We start from the raw sequence: 26,901 nt of genomic DNA, 5'->3' as shown, positions 1-26,901 counted from the left end.
TTTTTATACTTGGACTAATTATTAGTGACGAATTGTCAACACACCCGTGTCTGCGTTGTACTAATATAATACAATTTATAGGAGTTTTAGAGAGAAAAGAAATCCCAGATAAACTCAAAGATGGTTCCCCTAATTAAAGCCAAATGGCTCGTCACTAATTTTACCAAAAAAACTTAAAAAACCAGCTATATTACAATTTGCAACGTCCAAATCCCAAAAGGCACAAGTTCGTCGCCGATTGCAAACAACCCCTAAAACGATAACAAAAGTCATTCCAATCCCTTCAAATTAAATCTTTTTTTTTCTCTCTCCTCACAAAATCCCCATTCCTTCTCCTTCTTCGTTTCGCGCTCTTGATGGAAGTCACAATCTTCCGTCACCAGCCCAGAATTTATCGTTTCACAACCCTAATTTAAACCTAATCCCCAAACGAAGCAAAAAAAGGAAAAGAGGCCCTCTGACCTTCTGCTTCTCCAATTCGCTGCGAATTTGGATTGAAACGGGAACGAATTGAGGAAAGGCAAGATGTTTGGCGCGTGGAATAATATAGCGAAATCGGCTGAGGCGGGGTTTTCCCGGTGGGTGGTGAAGAGGATGTTTAAATTTTTGTTGAAGAAGAAACTTGGGCCATTTATTTTAGGGGATATTGATTTGGACCAACTTGATGTTCAGCTTACTGAAGGCACCATCCAGCTCTCCGATCTCGCCCTCAACGTCGATTATCTTAACCAGAAGGTAAGCCGCCTTTTGCCGTGGCTTTATGTTCGTTGTTTGGTTCAATTTGAAATTTAAATTTTTCATGAAGCTGAAGATCAAGTATTCTTAATTATGATTAAATTTTTAATTTCTGTGTTCTTTTTATTGGTAGAATTTGATATGGATGCTGCACTTGTTTATTTGGGCTTTTAAAATTTTATAAGTAGTGCGTAATTTGAAGAAGGGGAAAAGGGAAAAGAAGAAATACCAAATAGCCCTATGGTAATTAAGAAAATTCAGTATTGGTTTGCTTTGAATTTTCGAAAGAGTATGTACTGCATGTAGGATACAAGCTTTACATCTATCTGTGGAGCAGAAAAAGATATCCAAAACGAAGACCAGTGGAACCTAGTACTCGTATGTATTTCGTTTAGATTAAAGTAGCAATTTTGTAAAGTAGAGTTCAAGTTGTATGTCTTAGATATGTGAGGCTCTAGGTTTTGAGTGTGCCTCGGTAACCGGGGTTCTGGGTAAGGATATTAAGGAAATGTAGAGAGTAACTAAGGGCAATATTCTCTTTTTCTTTTTAATTTCTATATTATTCAATTGCTTTCTCATGGTTATATTGCTTTTTATGCGCTTGATTTCCAGATCGGTCCAGCAGTATCTTTGGTTATAAAAGAGGGGTCTGTTGGCTCTTTATTAGTTAAAATGCCTTGGAAAGGTAAAGAATTTCAAGTTGAGGTTGATGAACTTGAGCTGTTGCTTGCCCCTTGTTTGGGTAATCATTTCTCAAGTGCAGATGAAACTTGTAGTTCCAGTGATGATGGTAACCATTGCATGCAAAGCGACTTGGGGAAATTGTCAAATGATGCGGCAGGAAGTGTTGGGAAGTCTGATAATGTCCATGAAGGTGTAAAGACAATTGCAAAGATGGTAAAATGGCTTCTTACAAGCTTTAATGTTAAGATTAATAAGTTAATAGTTGCATTTGATCCATCTCTAGAGAAGGGTGAAAAGGTGGGCTTCCATAAGACTTTGGTGCTTCGGATATCAGAAACAGAATGCGGAACTTGTGTTTCTGGAGATGCTGGTTTAGGTGATGAAGCTAGAGCTCACAGTTTTCTTGGAATTAGCCAGCTTACAAACTTTGTTAAATTCCAAGGAGCAGTACTTGAGCTCCTTCAGATGGAAGATGTTGACAATCAATCTTGTGCTCCATGTACATCAGGAATGACATTTTCTGGAGTGCATTTTGATTGCTCACCATCAAATGCTGCTATTCCAATCATGTCAGGGAAAAGAGGTGGATTTTCAGGGAATTTGAAGCTAAGCATTCCCTGGAAGGATGGTTCCTTGGACATTCGCAAAGTGGATGCAGATGTTTCCATTGATCCAGTAGAATTAAGATTTCAACCTAGCATAATTAAATGGTTTTTACTTTCATGGGAAACTTACAAGAACTTTGACAAGGTTGGGAAGAATATTATGCATCATGAGACAGTAGATTCTATATACTTAAATTCTTATTCTCAATTCCAATCATCAGCACCTGTTTCTACTGTGACTGTCACTGATGAAGTGATGGCAAATCAGGGTAGTTTTTCTGCAGACTGTGCTTCCTTGCACGTGCAAGAATCTGTAGCTGAAGCTATGCTACCTGGTTCACATCTTATACCTAATTGGATACCAATTTCTGTTGGCAAAAACCAGAGAGACTGTGTTGGAGAAGAAGTTGATTTTGGGGCAAGGTTGGTATCTATTTCTGCACAACTGAATTTATGTACAGTTCTTGTGAGAAGGAGATTGTTAGGAACTTATGTCAGAAACTTTTAGGATTCTTTTTAGCATCCTATATATCATGTGGCCAAGTAGCAAAATTTTAGAGAATGCCAAAGAAAAAAGCACTGTCCTAGATTGCATGTAGTTGCATGTAGTATTTACAGTTATTGGTGTATGTTCTATCTCTGTTTATCGATTATTTTTATTTTCTTTGGAGTCTTAAGAGTTTCTAATTAGCATCTAAATGTAATTGCTTGACAAAAACATCTCTAGAAATTTATAAACGATAACAAATAGAGAACATTGTTATTAACTTCTTCAACTTTTATTACTGAGTATTACATATAAATGAAGGATAATTTAATGCTGAAACTTACCATTTAAGATCTTGTATCATAATCTTTTCCGATGTAATTCTTCTAACATATTGAGTATCTGCCCTTTTTATAGTGTGGACCAATTTTTTGAGTGTTTTGATGGAATGAGAAATTCACGATCAGCTTTGGGAAGCAGTGGAATGTGGAACTGGACATGTTCTGTTTTCAGTGCAATAACTGCTGCATCCAGCCTTGCATCTGGATCTTTGTATATTCCTTCTGGTTTGTGCTCTGTTTTCATCTTCTGCTTTTCCTGATTGAAATCTTTAAGAAAGAGTTGAAGGGATATAAGTAATAATTCTGTTGTTGAAAAGAAAAGGCCAAATAAGCTAGGATTATGTACATCCATTTTTAATCTACGATGACTGTTCATGTTTGTAAGCATGACCTTTGATTAACATCTCGGACATATAAATGCACTTTGAGCATGGTTGGCGATTTAATGTTGTTGACACCCAGGTCGTGGGAAATTTGTTATTTTCTTGTACTTATGAACAATTATTTTGGTCTTTGACTCTTGGAATTTGGTTTAACATGTGCTTTCCCCTGTTTCTAAACAGAACAGCAGCATGTTCAAACTAATCTTAAAGCGGCCTTTGCTGGAATTTCTATTGTGTTGTCATTTCACGATGAAGATCCGGATAATTTGTGTGATCTAATCAATATCAGTTCCAATATTCATTATTTGGGCATAGAATGCAGGGATATCTCTCTTGTTGTGCAGGTAATATTTTGCTTGTGAATCCCCTTTTCCTTTACCTTCTATTTTTGAAATGTAAATTTTATGTTTGTTCTTCTTGATAGATCTACACTAATTTGAAACATGCATAAGGTCAACAGGTATGTCCTCAAGAAATGAGGTTTGAAGGAACAATGGAACATGTTGAAGGTGCTGATTGTTTGTGCCGTAAGAAGGATGGAGGGGATTGTAGCAATAACATTGACAGTAAAACCCTTTCAATCAGAAATCTGCAAGATGAAGTTCAATGTGCTCTCCCTCTGTTTTCCTCATCATCTGGAAATCAATCGTCACATGTATTCCGCAGGTTAGCTTCTGTTGATTTTCCACTCAGCGACAAGGGTGATATAGTCAAAATAATGTTGTTTACAACCTCTGGTGTCACTCATTTCCAATGTACTGTGAGTTCTAGTTCATCAGGTGGTGGTTTTTTGGGGCGGTCATCTTTTTCATTGGAACTGCCACCTCTTATCATTTGGTTTAACTTCTGCTTGCTAAAGATGTTATCAGATCTCTTGAAGGAAGTTGGAAAATCTATTGAAATGGGTAGTAATAACAACAAAATCTCTGATGCTTGCAAAGAAAAGTGTAAATCATCGCATCCACATTTGAAAAGAGGTTCTGGCACTAGCATTACAACCTTGTCTTCAGCAGAAACTTTGCGAGGTAACATATCAATCCCCAATGCAAGAGTAATTCTGTGTTTCCCTTTTAAGAAGGGTGAAGATGATGGAGGATACTCTTCATGGGATCAATTTATTGTTCTTGATATTTCTTCACCATCACAATCTAAGGGTGGAATGCCTCACAATAGTCCACATTTTGACGGAACTTTGCGGAAACAGTTTTCCTCATGTGGCACACGATCTTTGCATATGAGCATTGGTAATCTTTGCTTTTACTCAGTCACATCTGCACATAAAGATGGTGTTGGTATTGACTCTGGTAGTACGCTGAGGCATAAATTTTCTGCTCAGAAAATTTTATCTGTCAACAACCAGACTGGTTGTCTTTCTGTCATTAGTATGTTTTGGCAGGAAGGTCCTGTGACTGGCCCTTGGATAGCAGAGAGAGCCAAGTTCTTAGCAACGCTAGAGGACAATAGGAGCAGAAATAAATCCATGGGAAAAGGTTACGAGTTTGCCACTGCTACTACTCTGAAAGATCTTGATGCCATAAGTGCTCAAACCCGACAGCAGATAATTTTGAGCAGTACATGTTTTGTTAACATTCATCTGTTTCCTGTTATAGTTGATCTAGATAGTTCACAGTATAGTGGCTTGCATAACCTTTTAAATCAGATGATTACTGGATTATCGTGTTTCTCATGTAATGCAACTGGTAGCAAAGAAGAGAATACCTTGTCTCAAACTTCAGTTTTTCTGGAATGTGATTCTGTAGAAATTTCGATCAGACCAGATGCTGTTGAAAATGTGAAAGGTCCAATGCAGAGCGAACTTCCTGGTTCATGGGTTTATCTAAAACTGAAACTTCAGAAATTTGATTTCCTATATGTCTCAAATATTGGTGGTATTAGGGGTTCCAGTTTCCTATGGTTATCCCACCGTGAAGGTACATTATTTGGTTCAGTCTCTGGGGTTCAAGATCAGGAGTTTCTTTTAATCTCATGTAGTGACTCTACAATGAAACGTGGGGATGGAGGAGGTTCAAATGCTTTATCTTCTAGGTTGGCTGGTTCAGATATCGTACACTTCTGGGAGCCAGAGAGCTGTGAAGATTTTACATCTATAACTGTGAGATGCAGCACAATTGTTGCGGTAGGTGGTCGTTTGGATTGGATGAATGTAATATGCAACTTTTTTAGTTTGCCCACAGTAGATCCCGAACAATTTGTTGATAATAGTTTACAAAAGAGAGATTTAGACACACCCCCTCATGCAGCTTCTTTTGTTCTTAAATTGGTTGATGTTGCCTTGAGTTACGAGCCCCACTTAAACAACTTGGCTATACATGGTGAAATTCTTGATTCAGTGTCTGCTTCTTCAAATGCCAAAGAAGACATATCTGAGCCCTATGTAGCTTGCCTGTTAGCTGCATCTTCCTTCAGTCTTTCAAATTCAGCACCAGCAGATTCCCTGGATGATGAATATAAAATTAGCGTACAAGATCTGGGTCTTCTTCTTTGTGCATCTTCAGACTCTGACAAACTTGGGGGTAGTTATAGTGCTGAACAACTTAATCAGGATGGTTATGTTAAAGTTGCTCGGGAGGCACTTATTGAAGCTGTTGTGAAAACTAACTGTAACATTGGCCTTCTCTGGGAGGTAGGGTGTTCTAAATCTCAAATTTATGTGGAAACCTGCCATGATACCACATCTGGTTTGATTCGCTTGGCTGCTCAACTCCAACAGTTATTTGCCCCTGATATGGAGGAATCAATTGTGCACTTGCAAACACGGTGGAATAATTTTCAGCAGGCACAACAGAGGAATGATGAGGAAAGTAGAGTCTCAAGTTGTGACTGTGGCCCATCAGCTTCTCAAACTCATCCTGCTAATGTAGATTTAGACAGTAAATATGGGGTGGTTGGCTTGATGGATGAGATATGTGAAGATGCATTTCACTTGGATGGAAATGAGACCTTCCACTTTAATTCTTCTGAGTCACAATGTCACCTTCCCCTTGAGGAAAGTGCTGTTGATGAGACTTGTAGCTTTAGCTTTGAAAATGCTGAGATGTTTTCTCACGATCCACCTGTTAATGGGATAGGTCTTGAAAGTAGTCAAAGTTCCTTTCTAGAAAAAGGTTACTTCCCAGAATTCATAGAAGGTTACTGTCAATCTGAGTTACGCCTCCTTACAGAATTATCTACAGGAATAAATTCATTACATGAGGTCCTAAAGTACAGATCCATACATTTGGGGGAGGGAGATTTTGGAAGAGGGAATGGTGGATGGTATGACGATGCTTCATTAAGAATTGTAGAAAATCACATTTCAGAACCATGTGGACAAGCTGGTTTGAAACAAACTGTGGAAGGCAAGCTTTCATATAGTGACTGTAGTGTACCTGATAATACAGTAAACATCATAGGACGTGTACTTCTTAAGAACATTAATGTTAGATGGAGACTGTATGCAGGCTCTGACTGGCGTGAAACTAGAAAGAGTGGTAAGCAGACCAAAAATATTCATGGAAGGGATACAACTGTATGTCTAGAGCTTGAAGTATCTGGGATGGAATTTCAGTATGACATTTTTCCAGCTGGTGGAATATCTGTGTCCAAGCTTTCTCTTTCAGTCCATGATTTTTTTCTTTACGACAAGAGCGTAGATGCTCCTTGGAAACTGGTAATGTTCACATTACTCTTGTATTTCTAGTAATTACTAATTTACCTTATCTTTCCTATATGAACAAAATTTTGAATTTCTCTTATTCTTGCTTAACATTTAGGTGCTAACATGCTATGATTCAAAAGATCATCCTAGGGAATCCTCTTCAAAGGCATTCAAGCTGGACCTAGAAGCTGTCAGACCGGATCCTTTTACACCACTTGAGGAGTACCTGTATACTTTCTGCTTTTATATATATATATTTCTGAATAACTGAAATTAGCACTGAATTTTTTTCGGAGGTGTTCCACTAAGGAAATTATGTGTTCATCCTTCCAAGAAAAAGGCTGCCTTATGCATGTTCTAAATTAATTACCATTTTTGTTGGTCATTGAAAGATTGTAACAAATGGTTTTCTAGTGGAATTGGTCATTTTACTTTTCAAAGTTTCTGGTTTTGGGCTGGAGTGCCACGCATGGGTCTAGGTCCATCTGCTCATAATCTCAAATACTGATCTGATTGGGACCTAAGTAACTGCCTTCTTGTTATTACTAACTAAACCCTTACTAATTTACTTATCATAGTATTACAATACTGTAAGGAAAAAATTTAGAAGCATTTGAGTGTCAACATTTTTACTTTATATAAAGTAGCTTTTTGAGTTTATGTGCCTCATTTTTCTTGGAGTTTTACTTTGCTTACTATTTCTATAATAATCTCTGGAAGAAAAAAAGTTTGTGTTATCAAAATGGTAGAGGCTGCCGCCGTGAGCTACACTGTAATATTTCTATAATATTAAAATCACTCTTTGTTGTCACTATTCTGCTTGTATTTCTGTTTATGAATTTCTGTAGCTTGCTTTTGATGAACCAACTTTATTGTTGCTTTTTGTTTACTTTCAGGTTACAAATTGCTTTCCTTCCCATGTTGTTAGATCTTCATCAAAGCCAACTTGATTTTCTCATCAGCTTTTTTGGTGAAAAAAGCTCATCAATTGACCAGTCTACAGGTTGTCCTCAAGATCCTGATTTGTTGGTAAGGAAGAGCTGTAATCTTGCTGGCCATGCCATTGCAAATGAGGCATTGCTCCCTTATTTTCAGGCAAGTGAGGATGAATTCATATTTATACAGCATATTCTTGCTTCACTTCTAAGTTGGATCTGCATTTTTGGTCCATTGTTTTTGTGTTTTGGCATCTTAGTGATTGGTGTAGCAAATTGCACATATGATCTGAATATATAAACATTTATTATCATATGATTCTAGTTATGGTAGGAGAAATGGCAAGACAATTTTTTTCCTATCTTTTCTACTTTTGGCGTTATTTGTGTTTTTCTGATACTCTTCTGGTGTGGTTTTTGATGAATAATTGTATGATTCAACATTTGGCTTCAGGGTTGATCATAATTTTTTCTGGACACTAATCGCTAGAATAACTTGAGGGTGTTGGTTGGATTTTTTATTGTCTACTTAATTTACTGAACACTGATTGAGGAAATTTTGTTCCAGAAGTTTGATATATGGCCCATTCTTGTTCGAGTTGACTATAGGCCCCGCAATGTTGATATGGCAGCACTGACAGGTGGGAAATATGTGGAACTTGTAAACATCGTTCCATGGAAGGTGAACTGTTTCTTCCTTTTGCCATTTTTTTTTGCGATTTCATTTTGTATGTCCCAATGCTGCATTTTTATGTTGGCATTTTTGGTTTGTTTTGTTCTGTTTATTTGGGCTTTTTATCTTTTGAATAGTTGGCATCTTCTTAAGTAAACTATTAATAAAGTAGGACAATATTTGGCTCTCACACTTTACGTTGGCTATGCATGATTCCAATGGCATTGTCATTGTCTAATGATTTCTGTTCTGGCCCTATAAAATGTCCTATTCTAGTTTGTTATTGTTTCAAAATACAAACACATACTAGACCTCATACTTATGTGAGGTTTCACTGATTCTTTATCATCCATAAATAATATCAACAGAAGTGTTTTTAAATTTCTATTATTATTTGTTTATTGATTTTGTGACTTAAAAGAATGTTTTGGAGTGTGCTTTTTTTCCTGGCATTTTGTTACATGATGATTCTTTTTCCTTTAGTTGCAAAAATAATTCACCGTCTGCTGTCTACTTATCTTATTTTTTGTATTGGTCACATCTTGTAGTACTTCCAGCCTCTGCCTGGATAAATAATGTGTCTGATTAACAATGCTTCCCTATGCTTATATTGATAAATTAGTTGCCAAGATTATGCTCTATCTGTGTAGATTTGATGTTACTGCTGTTGCTTTTTTCATTGTCATGTTTATTTGAGTTTTCTCTTTGACAATATAACTAAAATGGCAGTGTCCTGTTTTGAACTTTCACCTGCAGCCCTTCTTTGTAACTAAAATATGGTCACTCTCTCTCTCCCCTCATACTTGCACATTGACTCTCAACCGTGTGAATTCAAAGGGATGTTATGTGTTTGGCATGTCTCTATCATACTGATATAAAATTTTGATGCAGGGAGTTGAGCTAGAACTTAAACATGTTCATGCTGTTGGTGTCTATGGTTGGGGCAGTGTTTGTGAAACAATTATAGGGGAGTGGCTGGAGGATATTTCTCAAAATCAGGTTTGCTGGCCATCTAAATGTTTATTGAGACTATCAATTTTGTTGGCCATCTTGCAAATGTGTTATTCATAATATGCCTTTTCTTTTTCATAACATAGATTCATAAAGTATTGCGTGGCCTTCCTACTGTCCGATCCTTGTTTGCTGTTGGTGCTGCTGCTACAAAGCTGGTTTCATTGCCACTCGAGAGCTATAGGAAAGATCAGAGGGTGCTGAAGGGAATGCAAAGAGGTAGGTTGTGTGAATCAAAATTTCTGTGGTCTTGCTTAGTTAAATTTTGGTTCCCCTTTTTTACAAGCTAAGATGTGTTTTTCAGGTACAATTGCATTCCTTCGACGTATATCACTTGAAGCTGTTGGACTTGGTGTGCATTTGGCTGCAGGGACTCATGACTTTCTGCTTCAGGCTGAGTGTATGTTCACAAGTATCCCTCCTGTATCATGGCCTTCACAAGGCAAGACAAAGACAAATGTGAGACATAATCAACCTAAAGATGCCCAACAAGGAATTCAACAGGTGAGCATTCCTAGATACTTGTCTTTAGATGAGCTGTTTTCTCCCTTTTTTTTTTTTGGGTGCAATGTTTTCTTCCTTTTTTAATGTTGAGACAAATGTTTTGTAGTCTTAAAGTATGTGTGGCAACAAAATGGGAATACATGTTTTATGCAAATTATATTTCAATGAAGGTTTTGATTGTCTCAATTTGGCAGGCTTACGAGAGCATCAGTGATGGGCTTGAGAAATCTGCTTCTGCTTTGGTTCAGACACCATTGAAACAATACCAACGTGGAGCCAGTGCAGGTTCTGCATTGGCAACTGCTGTTCGAGCAGTTCCTACAGCTGCTATAGCTCCAGCTTCTGCTTTTGCAAGGGCATTACACTGTGCTCTACTTGGACTCAGAAATAGGTATTTATCAAGGATCTAGGACTATATCAAGGACCCATGGCTTTCCACCCCCCTCCCCTTCTTCAGCTTCTCAATTAATTTACCAATTTAGTTGACTAAGTTTTTCAAAATACCAAAATGGGCTTCCTTTAAGCTTTCAAAATACCCTTATTATTTTAATTTGAACTTTCGTAATTAGCTAACCAATCTTTTAAGTTGCTTTAATATGGATGGTATTCAAAAACACCCTTAAAATTTATTATTTTAATTTGATCTTCCTTAATTATCTAACCAATCTTTTTAAGCTGCTTTAATATGGATGGTACAGCTGAGAAACAAAGAACTTTACTATGTCCTTCATTTTTATGAACATTGATGCATGCTAGTTTTCTCAAATGTGGAATCCCTTGTGTTTTTCTGAGTATAATTGGAGCAGCTTAACCTTGGTTTTTGCTTCTGTGATCATGCAGAAAAGAAGGGAACATATATGTTTGGGTATTTCTTATCTGTAACTCTTGGATATGTGTTGGAATATCCTGAATCAAATTTTAACTGGCCAAAATCTCTGCTATATGTGCAAACTAACCTTGATTATAACTTATCCATCTTACTTTTCTATATGTGCAAGTTTTTGATTAATTGAGCTCCAATAGCAGTACATTTACTTTGGCTTCCCTTGATACAAACCAAGTTCTGCCTCCTTTTATCATTTATTCATTCTTTTCTTTTAAGTTGTTCTGACAAATTTATTTCCAAGTGACATTTTAAATTTGGAATGAGCAACTAATGATGGTATCTTTGCAGCCTTGATCCTGAACGCAAGAAGGAGTCAATGGAGAAATATTTTGGTTCCACTCTGCCGCAGGATCCAAATTAATCATGTAGCCTATAGTATCAGTTCTGGTATTTTACCAGTATTTGCTCTACATTTGAAATTTATCTATGGCTTATCCATTGCACATCAGAAGAAACTTGCAGTTCCTTATTTCATCTTCTTGTTGGTACACAGGAGCATTGTGATTGACTGAAGAGTGTTCTTTCCTCAACAAGAACAGGGGTTGCCATTTACCTCGATTTTTCTTGGCGAAAGTTCTACTTTTCATGTAAGTTGAACCTTTTAGAGTTTATCCTTACCCTAGAATAAAATAGTAATGCATTTTCTTTGATGTTGAAAGAAGTGAAACAATGTTTCTGTTCCCATTTACAGCTTCAGTATAGCATTTTTATTGTAATTATACTTTGTTGTCAACATGCTATTGAGATCGGTTATATCCATTGGGGCATTTATGGTTACCAGTCAAATTGCTATCCGGACCTGACAATCAAATTTATATGTTGTTTTAGCAGTCAGCATCATGAAATGCACTGCCTGAATTTTTTTTAATCTGCTTGTTCCAGGTATACAGTCGATTCTTGAAATGCACTGATTCTTTCCGTCGGTAATCTGCTTGTTCCAGGTGTACAGTCGATTCTTGAAATGCATTGATTCTTTCCGTCGGAACAGGAAGCGGCGGTGAATTTTGTACAAAATGTAAATTATGAGCGAGCTTTTAGCTTCACAGATGAGTTTAATAATCATGGTCTTTCCCAGTAAAGTAGTGAGGTGTACAATGTTATTCTTTTCAAGCCTCAGGCAGGCACCGTGCTTATGTATTGCTTCCGTTTGTTGTAAATAAATTCTTCGTCATATTTGTTATTATTAAAAAAAAAAAAAGAAAGGGAAACACGATTACATTGTCGAATGATTTGTCCATCTTTTTTTACCTACAGCTTTTTTTTTTCCTTCTTCTCAACAATGTCTGACCAGATGTGGATGGATTATGGATTCAGCCACCTGCACCAATTAAATGGTAGTTTTCATTGAATTTTACTACAACAAAGATACCTTTTTTTTATTTAAAAAAAAAAAGGGACAGTAAAGAAGTGTGGTTCAAGACCAATAGATGAACTAAATTCGAAAAAAAAAATCCGAAAAATGAAAATTACAGAAACAAACGAATAGAGTACATGGATCACAAGTGAAGATCCCTAGATGCAGACATTTATACAGAACCAAAAAAAAAACAAACAAACAAACAAAAAAAAGAAGAAATGCTTTTCTACTTCCTCCGGGGGGAATTCAGTAGGGGAAAGGGCGTTTCTGCAGAGTAGACTGAACCCAAAAAAATAAAAGGAGCCAAGGTAAACAAAAGAACTAAACAGAAGGAGAGCTATCTTCTAAGACTAAAAGTGCAAGGGATTTTCCTGTTCAAAATTCAAAGGCCAACGCTTCTTCTTCATGTGTTATACCCTATACAGTTAGAAAAGGACATTCCCCTCCCCCTAAATATGCCAATTACATCATCTCTCTAGCTTCATGATGCTGTCTTCTTGATTCAAAGACCTCTGCCCTGTAAAAGTAAACCAACAAAGAAATAGAAAACACGTCTTCAAGACTTTTCCAACTGTTGCAAAGGCATCTGTAAATTAAAACAGAAGGGAAGATTTGCAGTATTGTAGTGTCATTTAGAAAAAAAGAGAACAGGAAATCTAATCTGTAATCTCACCTATGTCTTTTTGCTGATAAGATCTTCGTCATGGACAAACGTAGGACTTTTCTCTTCAACTACATTCTCAAGAATTGGGTCAATCCTATCCTCTTTTTTTGATACTATGTTAGTCCTTTTGAGCCCCAACCGCTCTTTCCACCAGCCCGAACCCTTTTGCACCCTTGGGAGTGAGTCCTCAAAGCCATCATCATCATCATCATCATCTACAAGCAGTGTATCTCGCAGAGTCAGCTTGCTGCCTTGCTCAATTCCACTATTACCTTTCAAAGGCAATAACATACCCTTGAAGAAGATCTCATCTGCAGGAATCATGGCATAGTTTTTCACAGAGAATTCGAAGTCAGAAGAGACAGGAGCTTCCCTATAGTTGCTCTCATATTTGATCCCTTGATGAGGGTCTGCAAAATCGTTGGAGAAGGAGATTCTTGGGTCCATGCTAGGAGTAAACACGCCTTGCTGCTGTTCACTATTGAACATCTTTAGGCATGCTATATAGATATCCAGAAACAAAACTCAAAATAAAACTAGAAAGTTGTTTTTATCTTGCAGTTGTTAGAATCCACGTGCAGATGTTTTATATTCTGCTCTCTGGTCATCTCATGTTACTTAGATTTGTCACCTAGTGATTAATAATAATGTGGGTAAACCCTTTTTCCTCCTAAAAATAAATCCTTTTCCTCTTTCTACTGTTCGTCACCAGTTCGGGTTTTGGCCAACTCATTATCATTCTTTTTCATACAAGGAAACGACCGGAAAAAAAAATCAAGTAGGTCCCAATGATTATTCATAAACTGTATCAAACTGATGATATACACAGTAATTAAAACGCTTATTTTGTTAGTTGAAAAGGGTTATTCTCAATTTAAAGTGAGTTGATGATTGGGGTTAAAATCAACAAGTTATCTAAGATTTATTCATGAAAAATAAAGTTTCATATTAAAAAAAAAAATGATTTTTCTAATTTAAAATAATCAAGATTTAAATTTTGATCACTGAAACTAAAATTTACTACTTTACCAACATTTTTCAAAGCTGTTATCATTAATGAGGACTTTGAATATGTTTCTGTGGCCAGTTTACAGTGGCTGGTTTTCCAATTCCCATGTTAGGGGTCCTATATTTTAAGTTTATGATTTGCCATTTTCTATCCATCTATGGGTTTAAGTGTTTTAAGACTCCAAATGCCCCATGTGAACCCTAGCTGGTATATGATCTTTAGTGTAAAGATTAAGTAGAAATAAAGTTCCTTGACTCTTACCTATACAACAAAAACAGGAAAGTTTAATTTAGTCATGTGGTTGAGCATCAATAATTTCCTTCCCTCCCTATTGACCTTCACATGGTTGCTTCATTGTCATCTAAACGGAATTTTCCATTGAATCCCCCAAATGGGAATTTGACAAGTGTTCGATCCTCATTTTGATAGTGAGTGATGGCTGAGAGTTGGAAACTACGGATTGGCTGAAGACAACATGGCAAGTGACAACTTCATGGTTTAGTGGAGAAGGAAAATGTTGGTATAATTGGAAGTGGTGTCGCTTTTGGTCTCCCATTTTGCAAGCAAACTTTACTTTTGTACTCTTGATCTAAGAAGAATCTATCTTTATATTGTTGTGTTAAAAACAAGTCTCGATTTACAATGTTAGATCTCTTCAACTTGATCTTATTTAGGTGCTTTGAATGTAACTCTTCTTTTTATTTATTTATAAACCATAATAAAACACGAACTACAACACTTGATCTTAGTCAAAAAGCCAGACAAGCATGCTTTGATTTCCCATGTAGTTGAGAATAAAATTTTAGCTAGATTTCTTTGTGTCTCTTACGTTTTCAGACCAGTATCACGATTTTCACAGCGATTGCAATTCACCTTTTCATAAATTTTAGACCTGCGTAGTTAATGGGATAAAAGGGTTCATGTCACACAAGCATGAAGATGGACTGGGAATAGCTTTAGCGAAGAAACATTTGAATCAATGACCAAAGATAGAGTGAACCCGAATAATTAACGAGATAAATTCATCATTGTGTTAGTTTTAGTTTTGCTTTGAAAAAATGGAGCCCAATGGATCGAGAGCCCTAAAACCCCAATGATACATACAGCCCAAAAACATAAAATAGCCTACATAACTGCTCCATTTGATGCACTTTATATCCTTGTTTCTTCTAGGGTTTATTCATCTGGAAACAGAAGCAAAAGAAAAACAAGCAAATGGCGTCTCTCATGGCAATGCGTCGCGGACGGAGCCCAACGCTAAGTTTCACTTCTCTCTTCTCCAAGGTACGCTTTAACTCCTCTCTCTTCACTTTCGGTTGCCACTGTGACAGAACCCAGATTTTAACCCTGAAGGCCAAGTCTCTTAGCACCTCCGCTATCCCAAACGAGAATCAGAGACTACCCCCGCAACATCAGCAATACCAACAACCCCCAGCGGCATCTGATCCTAGGGTTTTTCATGGCCAACGAAACCCTAATTTTAATAACCAATGGACCCCTCAAAACCAGGGTTACAATCATCCGCAACAACACCGCGGAGGTCCTGGTAACAATCAGTTTAATTATCAAATCCAGGAAAGGGGATTTCCTAATCAGGGCCAGGGTTACCCTAATCAAGGACAGGGCTATTCTCAACGAGAAAGCCCTAATCAGTGGAACCCGCAGCAGAATCGGAGCTATCCTCAATACCAAAATGCTAATCAGATGAATACACAAATGCCAAGAAGCCCAAATCAGTGGAATAACCAAAATCAAGGGTACCCTCAAGGTAGAAATTTTAATGAGAGGGCCCCTCAGAGTCAAAACCCTAGTCAATTGAGCCGGAATCGAGCGCAAGTGGTGGAGCATACGCAGCCTGAGCCAGTTCCCTCACTAGTTGATTTAACACGGTTGTGTCTTGAAGGGAAAGTTAAAGAAGCTATTGAATTGATGGGTGAAGGAGTTAAAGCTGATGCTAATTGTTTTTCGTCTTTGTTTGAGTCAATTGGCAATCCCAAGTCACTTGAGGATGCGAAGAAAGTTCATGATTACTTCTTGCAGTCAACCTGTAGGAGTGACCTTAGATTGAACAATAAGGTTATTGAAATGTATGCGAAATGTGCTAGCATGATTGATGCACGTAGAGTTTTTGATCACATGCCTGATAGGAATATGGATTCTTGGCATTTGATGATAAATGGGTATGCAGACAATGGCTTGGGAGATGATGGGTTGCAGTTGTTTGAGCAGATGAGGAAATTGGGGTTGAAACTGAATGAACAAACTTTCCTTGCAGTTCTGTCGGCTTGTGGTAGTGCAGAAGCTATAGAAGAAGGGTTTATACATTTTCAATCAATGGAGAGTGAGTATGGAATTTCTCCAGGGTTTGAGCATTATATGGGACTTTTCGGTGTTCTTGGAAAATCTGGTCATCTTTATGAAGCTATAGAGTATATTGAGAAAAAACTGCCTTTTGAGCCAACGGCTGAAGTTTGGGAGGCGATGAGAAATTATGCTAGAATTCATGGAGATGTTGATCTTGAAGATTATGCTGAGGAGTTGATGGTTGATCTTGACCCATCAAAGGCTGTTGCTAATAAAATTCCCACGCCACCACCAAAGAAACATACTGCAATTAGCATGCTGGATGGAAAGAACAGAATCAGTGAATTTCGAAATCCAACCCTTTACAAGGATGATGAGAAATTGAAGGCCTTGAGAGCAATGAAAGAAGGAGGTTATGTGCCTGACACAAGATATGTTCTTCATGACATTGATCAAGAGGCTAAAGAGCAAGCGCTGCTGTACCACAGCGAGAGATTGGCAATTGCATTTGGTCTTATCAGTACTCCTGCTAGGCAAACTCTTAGGATCATCAAGAACCTTCGTGTATGCGGTGACTGTCACAATGCCATCAAGATCATATCTAGGATTGTTGGGAGGGAATTGATTATCAGAGACAACAAGCGTTTCCATCATTTTAAGGATGGCTTATGTTCTTGTGGTGATTACTGGTAAAATGCCTTGCTTCGTCTTCTTGAATTCTTCCCATTTGAATATTGATATGTAAAAGTTCCAGAATTTTAGGCGATATGCATTGCTGTGAACAGAAGAACTTTTGTTGACATGTTGCTAGTGTTTTCAAGTGAACGGTTCATTACCTTACGTACTCTTCTTCTTGTTCTGATGGTCAATTAGTATACTTTTTTTTGTGAAGTTTTTAGTGTCTGCCCTTCTACATAACCTTTTCTGAATTCAGTTGTCCAGAGATTTCTTTTTCTTCAGTTCCATCAAATTTAGGAGCCACGAGTATAAACTTTTAAGAAGTGGTGACTAAGTTCATTAGAGAAATGGCATTTAACTTTTGTACAAAGAAGGTCCTAGTCCGGAAGAATGAAAAAAAGAATTGCAGGTATTAATATTTGAATTACAAACTTGTTGAATGATTTAATAAACCAATTTGAAAGTTAGCTAGATTTAGCTTTAGCATGCTTGTGTTTTGCAATCAGAAAACAACGGTGATTACTATTAGTTTGACAGTAATTATTATTTAGAATATAATAATTTTGTTCTTTGAAATGTACAAACTGTTTCCGCTAAACAGAGAATCAAGGCACCAACGAAATGGCTTTTTTTCGTTGGGCTATTAAAGAAAGAAACTCCAGATCCTAACAGAAAGGCCCTATCTTCATAGTCCGAGTCATCATGGTCATGAATTCATCCATGTCAACCATACCGTCACCGTCAGTGTCTACTGCTCTCACCATTTTCATGCAGTCTTCGAGGCTGCAACTCTCCCCAAGCCTCCTTAACATTTCCTTCACTTCCTCTGCACTTATCTTTCCATCACGGTTGAGATCAAATATGCGGAAAGCGTTCTGTATGTCCATGGTCATAACCCCACCGCTACTCTTGTGCACTTCCACGAAGTCTTTAAAATTGATAAACCCATCTCCATCAAAATCTGCCACCTGGAAGATCTTGCGTATATCTGGAATCATGCTTTCCTGCCCTAGAGCCGTCAGCATGGATTTATACTCCTGATGAGAAATCTTTCCATCTTTGTTGGAATCAAACTTATCAAAAACTTCCCTTAGCTCATTTAAATCGGGTTGAAAAGAAGATAATAAGCTAGAGTTTTGCCTGTCTCCGGAGAATAAGCGAGATGGTTTGCGCAATAAGTTGCTTTTCGAGAGCTTGTATTGGAATTCAAGAAAACTAATACTTGACATATTTGCTGGTGCTGCGCCGATGATTGCAAGAAACAAAAATCCAGGCGCAATGCTATTAGAACTATCTATGCGGATAAAGGATTCAAGTTTCGACGTTCGAATTGCGCAAGTCAGGTGCCTCTCAACTTTATACGATGTTCAAGGCAGATGTGGCTTGTTATTCTAATCCTAAGCAAGAGATAACTTGCATTTGAGATAACTATTTCATTCTTTTATCAGCTTTCAGGCCACCGATGAACAAAAGATTCTAAAGTGAAAAAGTGGCAAGGGAACAGAGATGTGACTGAGGAAGAGAACAACAAGAATACATGCTTTGATAAAGTTACAAGCAATTCCTTTTCCCTATTTTTAACTGTCAACCAGACTAATCTTTTAACTAAACTTTTTTTTCTCAAAGAGGTTGCCTTTCACCTCTATCCATGTAAAGGCTAATCTACATGAAATATTGGGAAAAGGTGTTAGAAAAATGCACCTCACAAAAGTCGTTAACAAATTATTCCGGCTGGAAAAAAAAAAGTTTTATTTAAGTCACGGTGGTTTTCCATTATCCAAATCCTCCATTACTTCAATATCCTTCCGAGCTGTTATCTTGTGCACGTAACCTGCAACGAAAGACGACAATATAGCATGTAACAGTCCGGTCAAAAACTAGTAACTTTACTAATCACATTCAGCACTTTTGTTCAGTGTCCACATTCAAAACCAAAGTTAAAAAAATAGTAAAGATTTTTCTGAAGGCAATCAACAATTATAAATTTGGGAAGGTAAAGCCCATCAACATCCGAGATCTGAACACAAAGCAGGAGAACAAAATGCTGGAATCTAAAAATTAATCAGATAAAGATTCAATCAAAAGCCTTCAAAGCACCCTATAGATAAAGTTTCTTGATAAAATGTAAATTCTCAATAACTGCTATGTCTCATAGAAAAACAATAGTAAAAGAGGTTAGCTTTACTCCTTCCAATCAAAATTTAAGCACAAGCAACAAGAAAACTATTAAAGATATAATAAAAAACAGTAACAAAATCTCAGAAAACAGAAAACGAAAGCATCTAAATTCATATTAGATATGTTAAAACAACAAAAAGGAATTCATGAAAACCTCAGAAAGCTTCATGTTCACAACCAATGCCAACAAAGGAAAGAGGAGAAGGAAGAAAAAACAAAAAAAAAAAAAAAAAGAAAAGGGTTTTTCGGCATACATTCAAAACCGGCAACTTATCTTTGAAATCTAAACCATGACGACCCATATGTTTAACTCGAGGGAATCTACATATATTTTTTTCATCAATATCAACTTTGACTAGATTTCTTTACTCTTTACATGTTGAACGATGCTTCCCAGTAAAATTAATAAAATAATATCATAATTGCATTATAAGAAAAGGCAGAAACTCTTCCAAATTGAAAATTAATTTCAACTTGAAGGTGACAAATAAGAAGAATAAATTACCAATTCCGACGCAAGGTATGCATTTGCAAATAATCTCTTTCCCTCTTTTATTAAAGTAGCTAACAAATCCAGTCCCTTGGCAACTCCTGCACACCCCAGTCCATTCATATACCACTTCCTTACAATCCTACAAAGAAAACCCATAAAAAATCAACCAATTGAATCTCTGAAACTAAAAATTTAATCTTAAATTAAATTAGAAATAAATTGAAAAAAAGGACCTGAATTTGGGGATCACATTGAAGTCGTTGGTCAATTTCTTCAGGGGTAACAGGAGAAGAATCAGGGTGCGTCATGGGAAGAGGAAGAGGCTCATCGTCATTAGTCAAATAACTTTCTCTATTCCTAGACCATTTTTTAACCTTAATGCCGCTACCCGCGGGAGCTTCGAAGTTGTCTTGTCCGGTTCGGACACCACCTCCGGAAATATCGGAAGTTGTCGTGGTAGGGAACTGGAACCACTTGGGGAATATTGGGCCGGCGGGAACGTCGCCGGCGGCGGCGAAGCAGCGGATTGAGGTTCGGGATAGGAGAGGGAGGAGTGGGGTTGGCTTTGCGTGAAAAAGGCTGGGGCTTGGAGTTAACATTTGAGTAAAACTGAAAAGGAATTGAAAAGTAAAGTATGCAGAGAAAGTGTAAAGGGGAATTGGAAGAGTGGATTGGAAATTGGTGACCGACGTGAAAAATTTTGCAGTGTTGTGTTCCCACCAGTTTTGGCTATGGACTTTCCAAAGAGGATTTTAGCGGGCCACTTATTATAAGTTTCCTTACCAGTGATTTTTTTCATATTTAATATATACAAAATATAAAAATTATCAATATAATTTATATAAACACATCAAGTATAATATTTTTAATTTTTAACATACATATAATTTTTATTTTTTTCTTGTATTTAAAATTACGTGCAAATAAATTGTTTTTTGTTTTATTTTTTAAAATTCCTTTGAGATACTTTAAAATTATATTTTTTAAAATTTAATATTTTTATTTTTATATTTTAAAATTTTTTTAATATTAAAAATTATAAAAAACTTTTGATTTTAATATTAATTATATTAAAATCAAATTTTATTTTAAACTTTTATGAAAATCATACAGTCTAAACATTTTAGGGCGAAGAGATTATTATTATTATTATTATTATTATTATTATGTCTTTTCTGATTAAACGCACCGCATTAGGTTTATATGCTGGATGCGAAAATGAAGCTAAAACCCTAGCTTCCATCTCCGAGGTTCTGATTGTTGGTTTTGCAGAGGAAGAAGGTGACGCAGAGGTGAAGGTATTTGAAATCCATGGCAACACTCTCTCACTTGCCCTCTTCACCTACGTCACCAACTCCAAGTACTCTCTCTGCTCTCTTTATTTAATAGTTTAATGAAGATTTGTGCAGTAGTTTCCAGTTGTTGTCATTTTTGTATCATTCTAAAATGTTGGAAAACTCTGAAATGTTTTTGGTAATTCATGCAAACATGAAATTTTATGGCTTTTCCAGCCAATACGAGCTGTTGGACTTTAATTCCATTCGCCTGATTTGGGTATTTGGGGATTTTTCACACACCATGAAGATGGTATTTCTTTGAAATGACTATCTTTTTTAATGTGATAACTTTGGCCAATTAACTTGTAAAATTTGATACAAAATGCCTCCAAGAGGAAAGGAAGGTTCTTTTTTTTTTTTTCTCTAGATTAGAGAAAGTCTTTGTATATACACTGAGTTCCTAAATTTGCTTGTGACCTTGCAGGGAACTCCTAGAATCTATGCAAGTTGGGAAACTGGATCCTGAAGTTGCATTTCTTAATGCATCACTTGTATGATTCCTGAGTTTCAATTTCTCGCCATCTTTAATTTTGCACTCGTTTTATGTCGATGCTTTTTTTCATTTTAGTTTCTCTAATATTAGGTGTGTTGATGGTTGGGACAGATTCCAGATGTTTTCCCTGTTCTAGCTGCTGCACATAAGACGCTTATTGCCAAGTCGCGGGAGTCGTTGACTACACATACACTCCATTCCGAACTTGTTTACAATTATTCAGGATCTAAGCATGTAATCCTCTTCAACCATATATGACTCAGTAGGTCATTGCCTAATTTTCAGTTATTTGAGATGTAACAACTGTAAAATAAAAAAACAAAACTTTTTTCCAGATTTCGGAGTCCTTGAAAAGATGTGGTATCACTGATAATTCAAGTTATGTCCTTGCTGCTCGATTTAATGTTTCTCCTCATGAGGTGATACTTTATCGTATGCATTGCATGGGGCTATTCACTGATTTTGTTTTCAACTATATCCTGCCTATTCCATTTTAATGATTTATTAGAATTCTGGTAGATGAAAGCTGTGGAGAAGCTTATCAATGGAAGAGAGATTGATTTAGGGGAGTTGGAAGGAAGAGCAGACCAAGCTCAGATACAAAAGGTTTGTGAACTTGACCTCCCAATTTTGTTTCTCTCATCAACTTTATCCTCCTCTTCTTGCATTTGATGATGAAATCAATCATTTTCTGGTATTCTTCAGCACTACAAAATATCTGGCCCGGAGCTAGGGGTGTCCACTCTTGCAGATGCCATAACATGCCGAATTGCTGCTCGGGATGCTTTATGAGAATGTCAGTTGCTGTTTCATCTTTGTACTTTGGTTTTTATTTCTTGCTTCCTATGCTTCCCCTGTCCTTCACTAATGGAGAGTAGTGTTCTGTGATAACAATATACATTCAATCGGCTTCGCTTATCGCCCAATGGAGCTAAGAAATGCAAATTCCAAGGTATTTGTGCTTAAACAACTCCAGTTAGAATACCTGGAAATTGATATTCTTTAATTCAACGTTACTCTATATTTCACTGTAATATTTGGTGCAACATGATATCATTTTATATTGCAGCTTTATATATAAAAAGTTGCAAGCGGTTGCCTATAGTTTTTCCCTCCCTTTTTTTTTCAAGAAAGAAAGTAAAATCCAAAGCTTTAAACCTTTAACCTCAGTGTTTTGGAGTTTCTGAAACCGCGATCCAAACGCTTACAACTTATGAATAATGTTTGCGTTTTTATAACGCGACGCAAAAACGTGATTTGCGTGCTATCCTAAGTTTCCAACGCTGCGTTTTGCTTCGCTAAAAAATTGATTTTGACTTGTAGTGTTTAATTCAGGTTTTGTCATCTTAGTTTTGATTTTGGTTTGAATCATAAAGATGTTATGATTTGGTTTTCAGTTAAAAAATAAAATTTAAGCGAATTCAATTAAATTATATTATTTTACTATTTTATATATTTTATCAAATAAAATATTTTTATTTATAAATTTGTTAATAAATATTTTGAAAAAAATAATATCTGTAAAATAAAATAATTTAATTTTTAAAAATTAATGAATCGAAATTAGTTTGAATTGATAAAATTCGATTCGAATGAATCAATTTTTGAACATTTGTTTTGGTTTTAGTTTGAATTTTAAAAAATGCAAAGCTCATTAATAAAATTATTTTCTCACATCAAGTTAAATGAAATCGTTATAAACCCTATATTAGACAATTCAATACTTCATTATGGTAATAATACATATTGTTATAAAATAATCACATTAATATTTCAAATGAAGGGAGTCCGGCCAATGAAGGGAAGCCTGATGCTACTGGGCTTAATGAGGTTGACATTGAGACTGGGAAGATTGTTACGGAATGGAAGTTTGAGAAGGATGGGACTGATATTACGATGGGGGATATTACCAGCGTTACCGAAGGGTCACAATTGGATTCATCTGAATCTACCCTTTTGGGTTTGGATGACAATAGGTTATGCCAGTGGGATATGAGAGAGAAAAAGGGGATGGTCCAGAACATTGCCACAAGTGACTCACCTGCATTGCATTGGACACAAGGCCATCAGTTCTCAAGAGGGACGAATTTCCAGTGCTTTGCTAGTACTGGTGATGGTTCGATTGTGGATGGTTCGCTTGATGGGAAGTTCAGATTGTATTCGAAGACGTCAATGAGGCAGGCCAAGACTGCTTTTCCTGGGCTTGGTTCGCTAGTTACTCGTGTAGACATTACCTATAACGGGAAGTGGGTGTTGGGCACAACTGATACATATCTGATCCTCATTTGCACTCTTGTTTACTGATAAAGATGGGAAGAAAAAGACTGGATTTAGTGCTAGAATGGGGAATAGAATTCCAACACCCAGATTGTTGAAGTTGACTCCTCTCGATTCACATCTAGCTGGGAACAATAATAAATTTCATGATGGCCATTTCTCATGGGTAATATCAAATCCCCTTTATACCTGGCATTCCTTTATTCATTGTTTTCTGCAATACTGTTTTTCACTTTTCTTTGGTAGTCTGCTGAACTTTACTTCCTGTTTCTTTATGTTTGGATTTTTGTTTAGCTAAAATTTATTTGTCTAATGTGCATATCATTTGATGTTTCATGTGTTAGGTCTAACTACTTTTTATATTCCCTTGAGGTTTCTCTATGGCCTGAAATTCTAAAATAAAGTTAGCACTGAGAAATTTAGCATAAACCTTAAAACCTTGCATCATAATTTCTTTCATGTTTAGCTTGATGTTTTTTCTTCATTATGACTGTTCTTCTATATGCATCATATCCATTGCATTTTTCATTGGCATATTTGTTTTACCTGATGTGCTTTTGCCCATGTTTTTTTGCATGTGTTTTCGAATCTGTTGCTTGGCCAAGGCCATTGTGCATGCTTTAAGTTGTATAATGTAGTGAATTTTTTTAATGCAGCAAAATTTCTCCATTCCCCGTGATTCATTTACATTAGATAGTTTAAATGACCATTTGTGTTGCTACATCTTGTAACTTTGATCCTACATGACATTGATTACTTTTAGAAATGAATTGTGTATCGACTCTCTTTAGGTCACTGAGAATGGTAAACAAGAGCATCACCTAGCTGCAACTGTGGGCAAGTTCAGTGTGATATGGGATTTCCGGCAAATAAAGAACAGTGCTCATGGATGCTTCCGGAATCAGCAGGGCCTCAAGAGCTGTTTGCTACAAGATTGTGTTGAAGAACGAATCTATTGTAGAGAGTCGTTCATGGATGACAAGTTTGTTGTTAGTGACTGACCAGAAACTCCACTGGTTGTGGCAACTCCCAAGAAAGTCAGCTCATCAGCCTTTCTAGCAGACGATGACATTGCTCAACAACTTACTGAGATGTTTGGACTGCCTTCCGTTTGTAGGGTTTGCTTCTACTGCATCAACATGCTTTGTTTCTGTATTTAAATTTATTTCATTTTGTCTTCTCCCCCCTCCATCTTGTACTTGCAAATAGTTATAGGCTTTATGGTGGGTGAAAAAGCTTTGATTGTTTCACATTTTACAGTGATTCTTGCGCTTGTTAATCATCTTATATGAATTTCATGTCTAGTGAAATTTTTTGTTAGTTAAACTATAGCCAAAAGGACGGATCATGATCCATAGCCAAATGATTTTGTGCCAGAGGTGCAATTCTGGTCAAGCCTTTTGTATTGGGCTGAGAGATGACCTTTTCCTTTACCCCACTTAATTTTGGATGATTGGGTTTGGCAGGTTATCGAGCTTGACCCAATTGTGCTCTTGTTGGGCCATTAGGCCTAACTTTTTAGACGATGGAAAACACTACCACCATATTGGTAATACTCAATAAATGAAAGAGAAAATAGCACATAGAAAGTTAAGGAAAACCTGAGGAAATTACACCTGAAAGGGGTAAAGAGCTGAACGAGATCAAATCTTGTTACTTTTGCAATTATGGATTTGAAATTTAATTGCAATGTCAAATCAAATCTTAGTCATGATGGTTGGGTTGGTTCGTCAAGAGATTGGACTCATTTTCAACCCGTTGCTGTCTGTTCGGATGAAGCCTAGCAACTCATCCAACTTGAAATCCTGATTTACAAGCGAAACGCTGATTGAATTATTAAAGATATAAAGATATGATAATTTAAAATATGATAAAAAATAATAAAAATAAAAATAACGATAATAATAAAATTTAAAATTTTAACAAAAATTATAAATAAATTTAATAAAATTAAAAAATATATATTTTATATTTTTATGTTGACATTAATTATAATAAATAATTTTTATATAAAATATAATAAAAATAAATAAATTATTAATATTTTATATAATACAAATACACGAATTATTAAATTTAAAAGTATGTTTAATTGATACTTTTATTTTTTATATAAACATTAAAAAATTAACCAAACAAAATTTAAAAAAATTAACTCAATTCCCAATACCGTGATATTTGAAATTAGCTCTCCCTTTCTTCATGTCCAATTGATTGATGGTATTCATCTTAGAGTGGATAACAACATTTTTTTTTTCCTATTTCTATTTGGGTCCAAACAATAGTATTTAAGGATATTGAAGAAAAATGTTGGCAAAATAAAAATTGGAGCTCTAATTGTTGTCTTGTGGAAAAACTCCATGATTAGATAGGGGGATTCCTTGGGCTAGTTCCAGATTGCAGCCGTGTGTGTTCCTCCACATGATATTAGGTAACATTTGTCTCTTCAACAAGGGACAGTGCTGTTGCAATTCGGCATGCACGAAGCCACCAACTCCTTCGCCTTAGCCCAGGGCTACTATTTTTAAAATACAACTTTACAAAATAAATATGCCCACCCTAGACGGCATTCAACGAATGTGTACTTCCACCTGCACCACTATTGTCCTAAAAGGTTAGGTGCTTGACATTTAATCTCTTTAAGCAAGGTTCGAGGGATGGTAAAGACAGGAACCCCAAAAAAAAAATCTGTATTTCTTACCTTAAAATGTCACAAATTTTACTCTATTTTCAAAAAAAAAAAAAAGCTTGGTTTAGAAGGAAGGGAAACATCATGATTAGACACATCATACGATAGGGGTCGACCCGTCACTATTGGAGGTGCCTATGGGGGTTCTACATGTTCTCTCTTTCCCTTTCTTACGTCTTAAGATTATGTCATAAAATATGAGATACAATCAACGGTGTCCAGTTTTCGATTCAATTTGATTTTATAAAATTAATTTTTTAATTATATTAAATAATATTTTATTAATCTCAAATAGATTAAAATTAATTATAAATTTAAATAAATTTAAATATCAAATTTTGAATCATATTTATTTATTAATATTATAAAATCAAATAAAGCGTGGGACGAATAAAATCCGTTTCGAATCAACGGATTGCATCACTCATCAATCGTCATTCTCTTTGTCGAACGGCAACCAATTTTTTTTATCACGTGATGAAGTGTGCACATGTAAAATGTGATGAAGATCTTGTTTATA

At 36.2% G+C, this 26,901-nt stretch overlaps 6 protein-coding genes and 1 pseudogene across 20 annotated transcripts; 4 read left to right on the top strand and 3 right to left on the bottom strand.

Moving 5' to 3' along the window:
* The first annotated feature begins 204 nt into the window (after positions 1-204).
* On the top strand, positions 205-12,128 carry LOC111281882 (autophagy-related protein 2-like). Of its 13 annotated transcripts, none has more exons than XM_022869653.2 (16): positions 205-735; positions 1,348-1,420; positions 1,499-2,447; positions 2,929-3,077; positions 3,416-3,579; positions 3,696-6,905; positions 7,009-7,121; positions 7,790-7,988; positions 8,397-8,510; positions 9,393-9,500; positions 9,599-9,731; positions 9,817-10,016; positions 10,211-10,407; positions 11,191-11,289; positions 11,396-11,489; positions 11,785-12,128. In XM_022869653.2, exons 1-14 carry the CDS (start codon positions 526-528, stop codon positions 11,261-11,263), a joined length of 5,892 nt encoding a protein of 1,963 aa, XP_022725388.2. In that variant the 5' UTR covers positions 205-525; the 3' UTR covers positions 11,264-11,289; positions 11,396-11,489; positions 11,785-12,128. The 13 variants fall into 13 exon arrangements, with proteins under 13 accessions (XP_022725388.2, XP_089617294.1, XP_022725389.2 ...); XM_089761168.1 differs by having other exon boundaries at positions 1,348-2,447; positions 3,696-6,594; positions 6,697-6,905; positions 11,844-12,128; XM_022869654.2 differs by having other exon boundaries at positions 1,348-2,447; positions 3,696-6,594; positions 6,697-6,905.
* Positions 12,129-12,215: 87 nt separating this feature from the next.
* LOC111281883 (uncharacterized) lies at positions 12,216-13,535 on the bottom strand. Of its 2 annotated transcripts, none has more exons than XM_022869659.2 (2): positions 12,933-13,530; positions 12,216-12,776 (listed from the first exon to the last, which is right to left on the bottom strand). In XM_022869659.2, the coding sequence occupies exon 1, from the start codon at positions 13,410-13,412 to the stop codon at positions 12,933-12,935; it is 480 nt and encodes a 159-aa protein (XP_022725394.2). In that variant the 5' UTR covers positions 13,413-13,530; the 3' UTR covers positions 12,216-12,776. The 2 variants fall into 2 exon arrangements, with proteins under 2 accessions (XP_022725394.2, XP_022725393.2); XM_022869658.2 differs by having other exon boundaries at positions 12,710-12,845; positions 12,933-13,535.
* Positions 13,536-14,123: 588 nt separating this feature from the next.
* Positions 14,124-17,127, top strand: LOC111282043 (Tetratricopeptide repeat (TPR)-like superfamily protein). The gene has a single exon (XM_022869949.2). It carries the CDS (start codon positions 15,148-15,150, stop codon positions 16,927-16,929), a length of 1,782 nt encoding a protein of 593 aa, XP_022725684.2. The 5' UTR covers positions 14,124-15,147; the 3' UTR covers positions 16,930-17,127.
* A 306-nt stretch (positions 17,128-17,433) lies between these two features.
* Positions 17,434-18,269, bottom strand: CML30 (Calcium-binding EF-hand family protein). The gene has a single exon (XM_089761165.1). The coding sequence runs from the start codon at positions 18,141-18,143 to the stop codon at positions 17,580-17,582; it is 564 nt and encodes a 187-aa protein (XP_089617291.1). The 5' UTR covers positions 18,144-18,269; the 3' UTR covers positions 17,434-17,579.
* Positions 18,270-18,423: 154 nt separating this feature from the next.
* LOC111282044 (protein disulfide-isomerase SCO2-like) lies at positions 18,424-20,343 on the bottom strand. Its single transcript, XM_089761164.1, has 3 exons — positions 19,819-20,343; positions 19,598-19,724; positions 18,424-18,745 (listed from the first exon to the last, which is right to left on the bottom strand). Exons 1-3 carry the CDS (start codon positions 20,182-20,184, stop codon positions 18,672-18,674), a joined length of 567 nt encoding a protein of 188 aa, XP_089617290.1. The 5' UTR covers positions 20,185-20,343; the 3' UTR covers positions 18,424-18,671.
* Positions 20,344-20,736: 393 nt separating this feature from the next.
* Positions 20,737-22,519, top strand: LOC111282419 (uncharacterized). The gene is made up of 7 exons (XM_089761163.1): positions 20,737-20,945; positions 21,347-21,413; positions 21,527-21,649; positions 21,751-21,834; positions 21,935-22,021; positions 22,121-22,211; positions 22,294-22,519. The coding sequence occupies exons 1-6, from the start codon at positions 20,752-20,754 to the stop codon at positions 22,205-22,207; spliced, it is 642 nt and encodes a 213-aa protein (XP_089617289.1). The 5' UTR covers positions 20,737-20,751; the 3' UTR covers positions 22,208-22,211; positions 22,294-22,519.
* On the top strand, positions 22,225-24,991 carry LOC111281658 (protein CYPRO4-like; annotated as a pseudogene). Its single transcript, XR_016342341.1, has 3 exons — positions 22,225-22,367; positions 23,199-23,858; positions 24,484-24,991. The product of XR_016342341.1 is annotated as a protein CYPRO4-like (transcript).
* The last annotated feature ends 1,910 nt before the right edge of the window (positions 24,992-26,901 follow it).

The sequence above is a fragment of the Durio zibethinus genome, chromosome 5, assembly GCF_047325235.1.
Source record: "Durio zibethinus cultivar Kanyao isolate XHJ-2024 chromosome 5, ASM4732523v1, whole genome shotgun sequence".
Lineage (NCBI taxonomy): Eukaryota > Viridiplantae > Streptophyta > Magnoliopsida > Malvales > Malvaceae > Durio > Durio zibethinus.
This window is presented reverse-complemented; position numbering and strand designations above follow the sequence as displayed.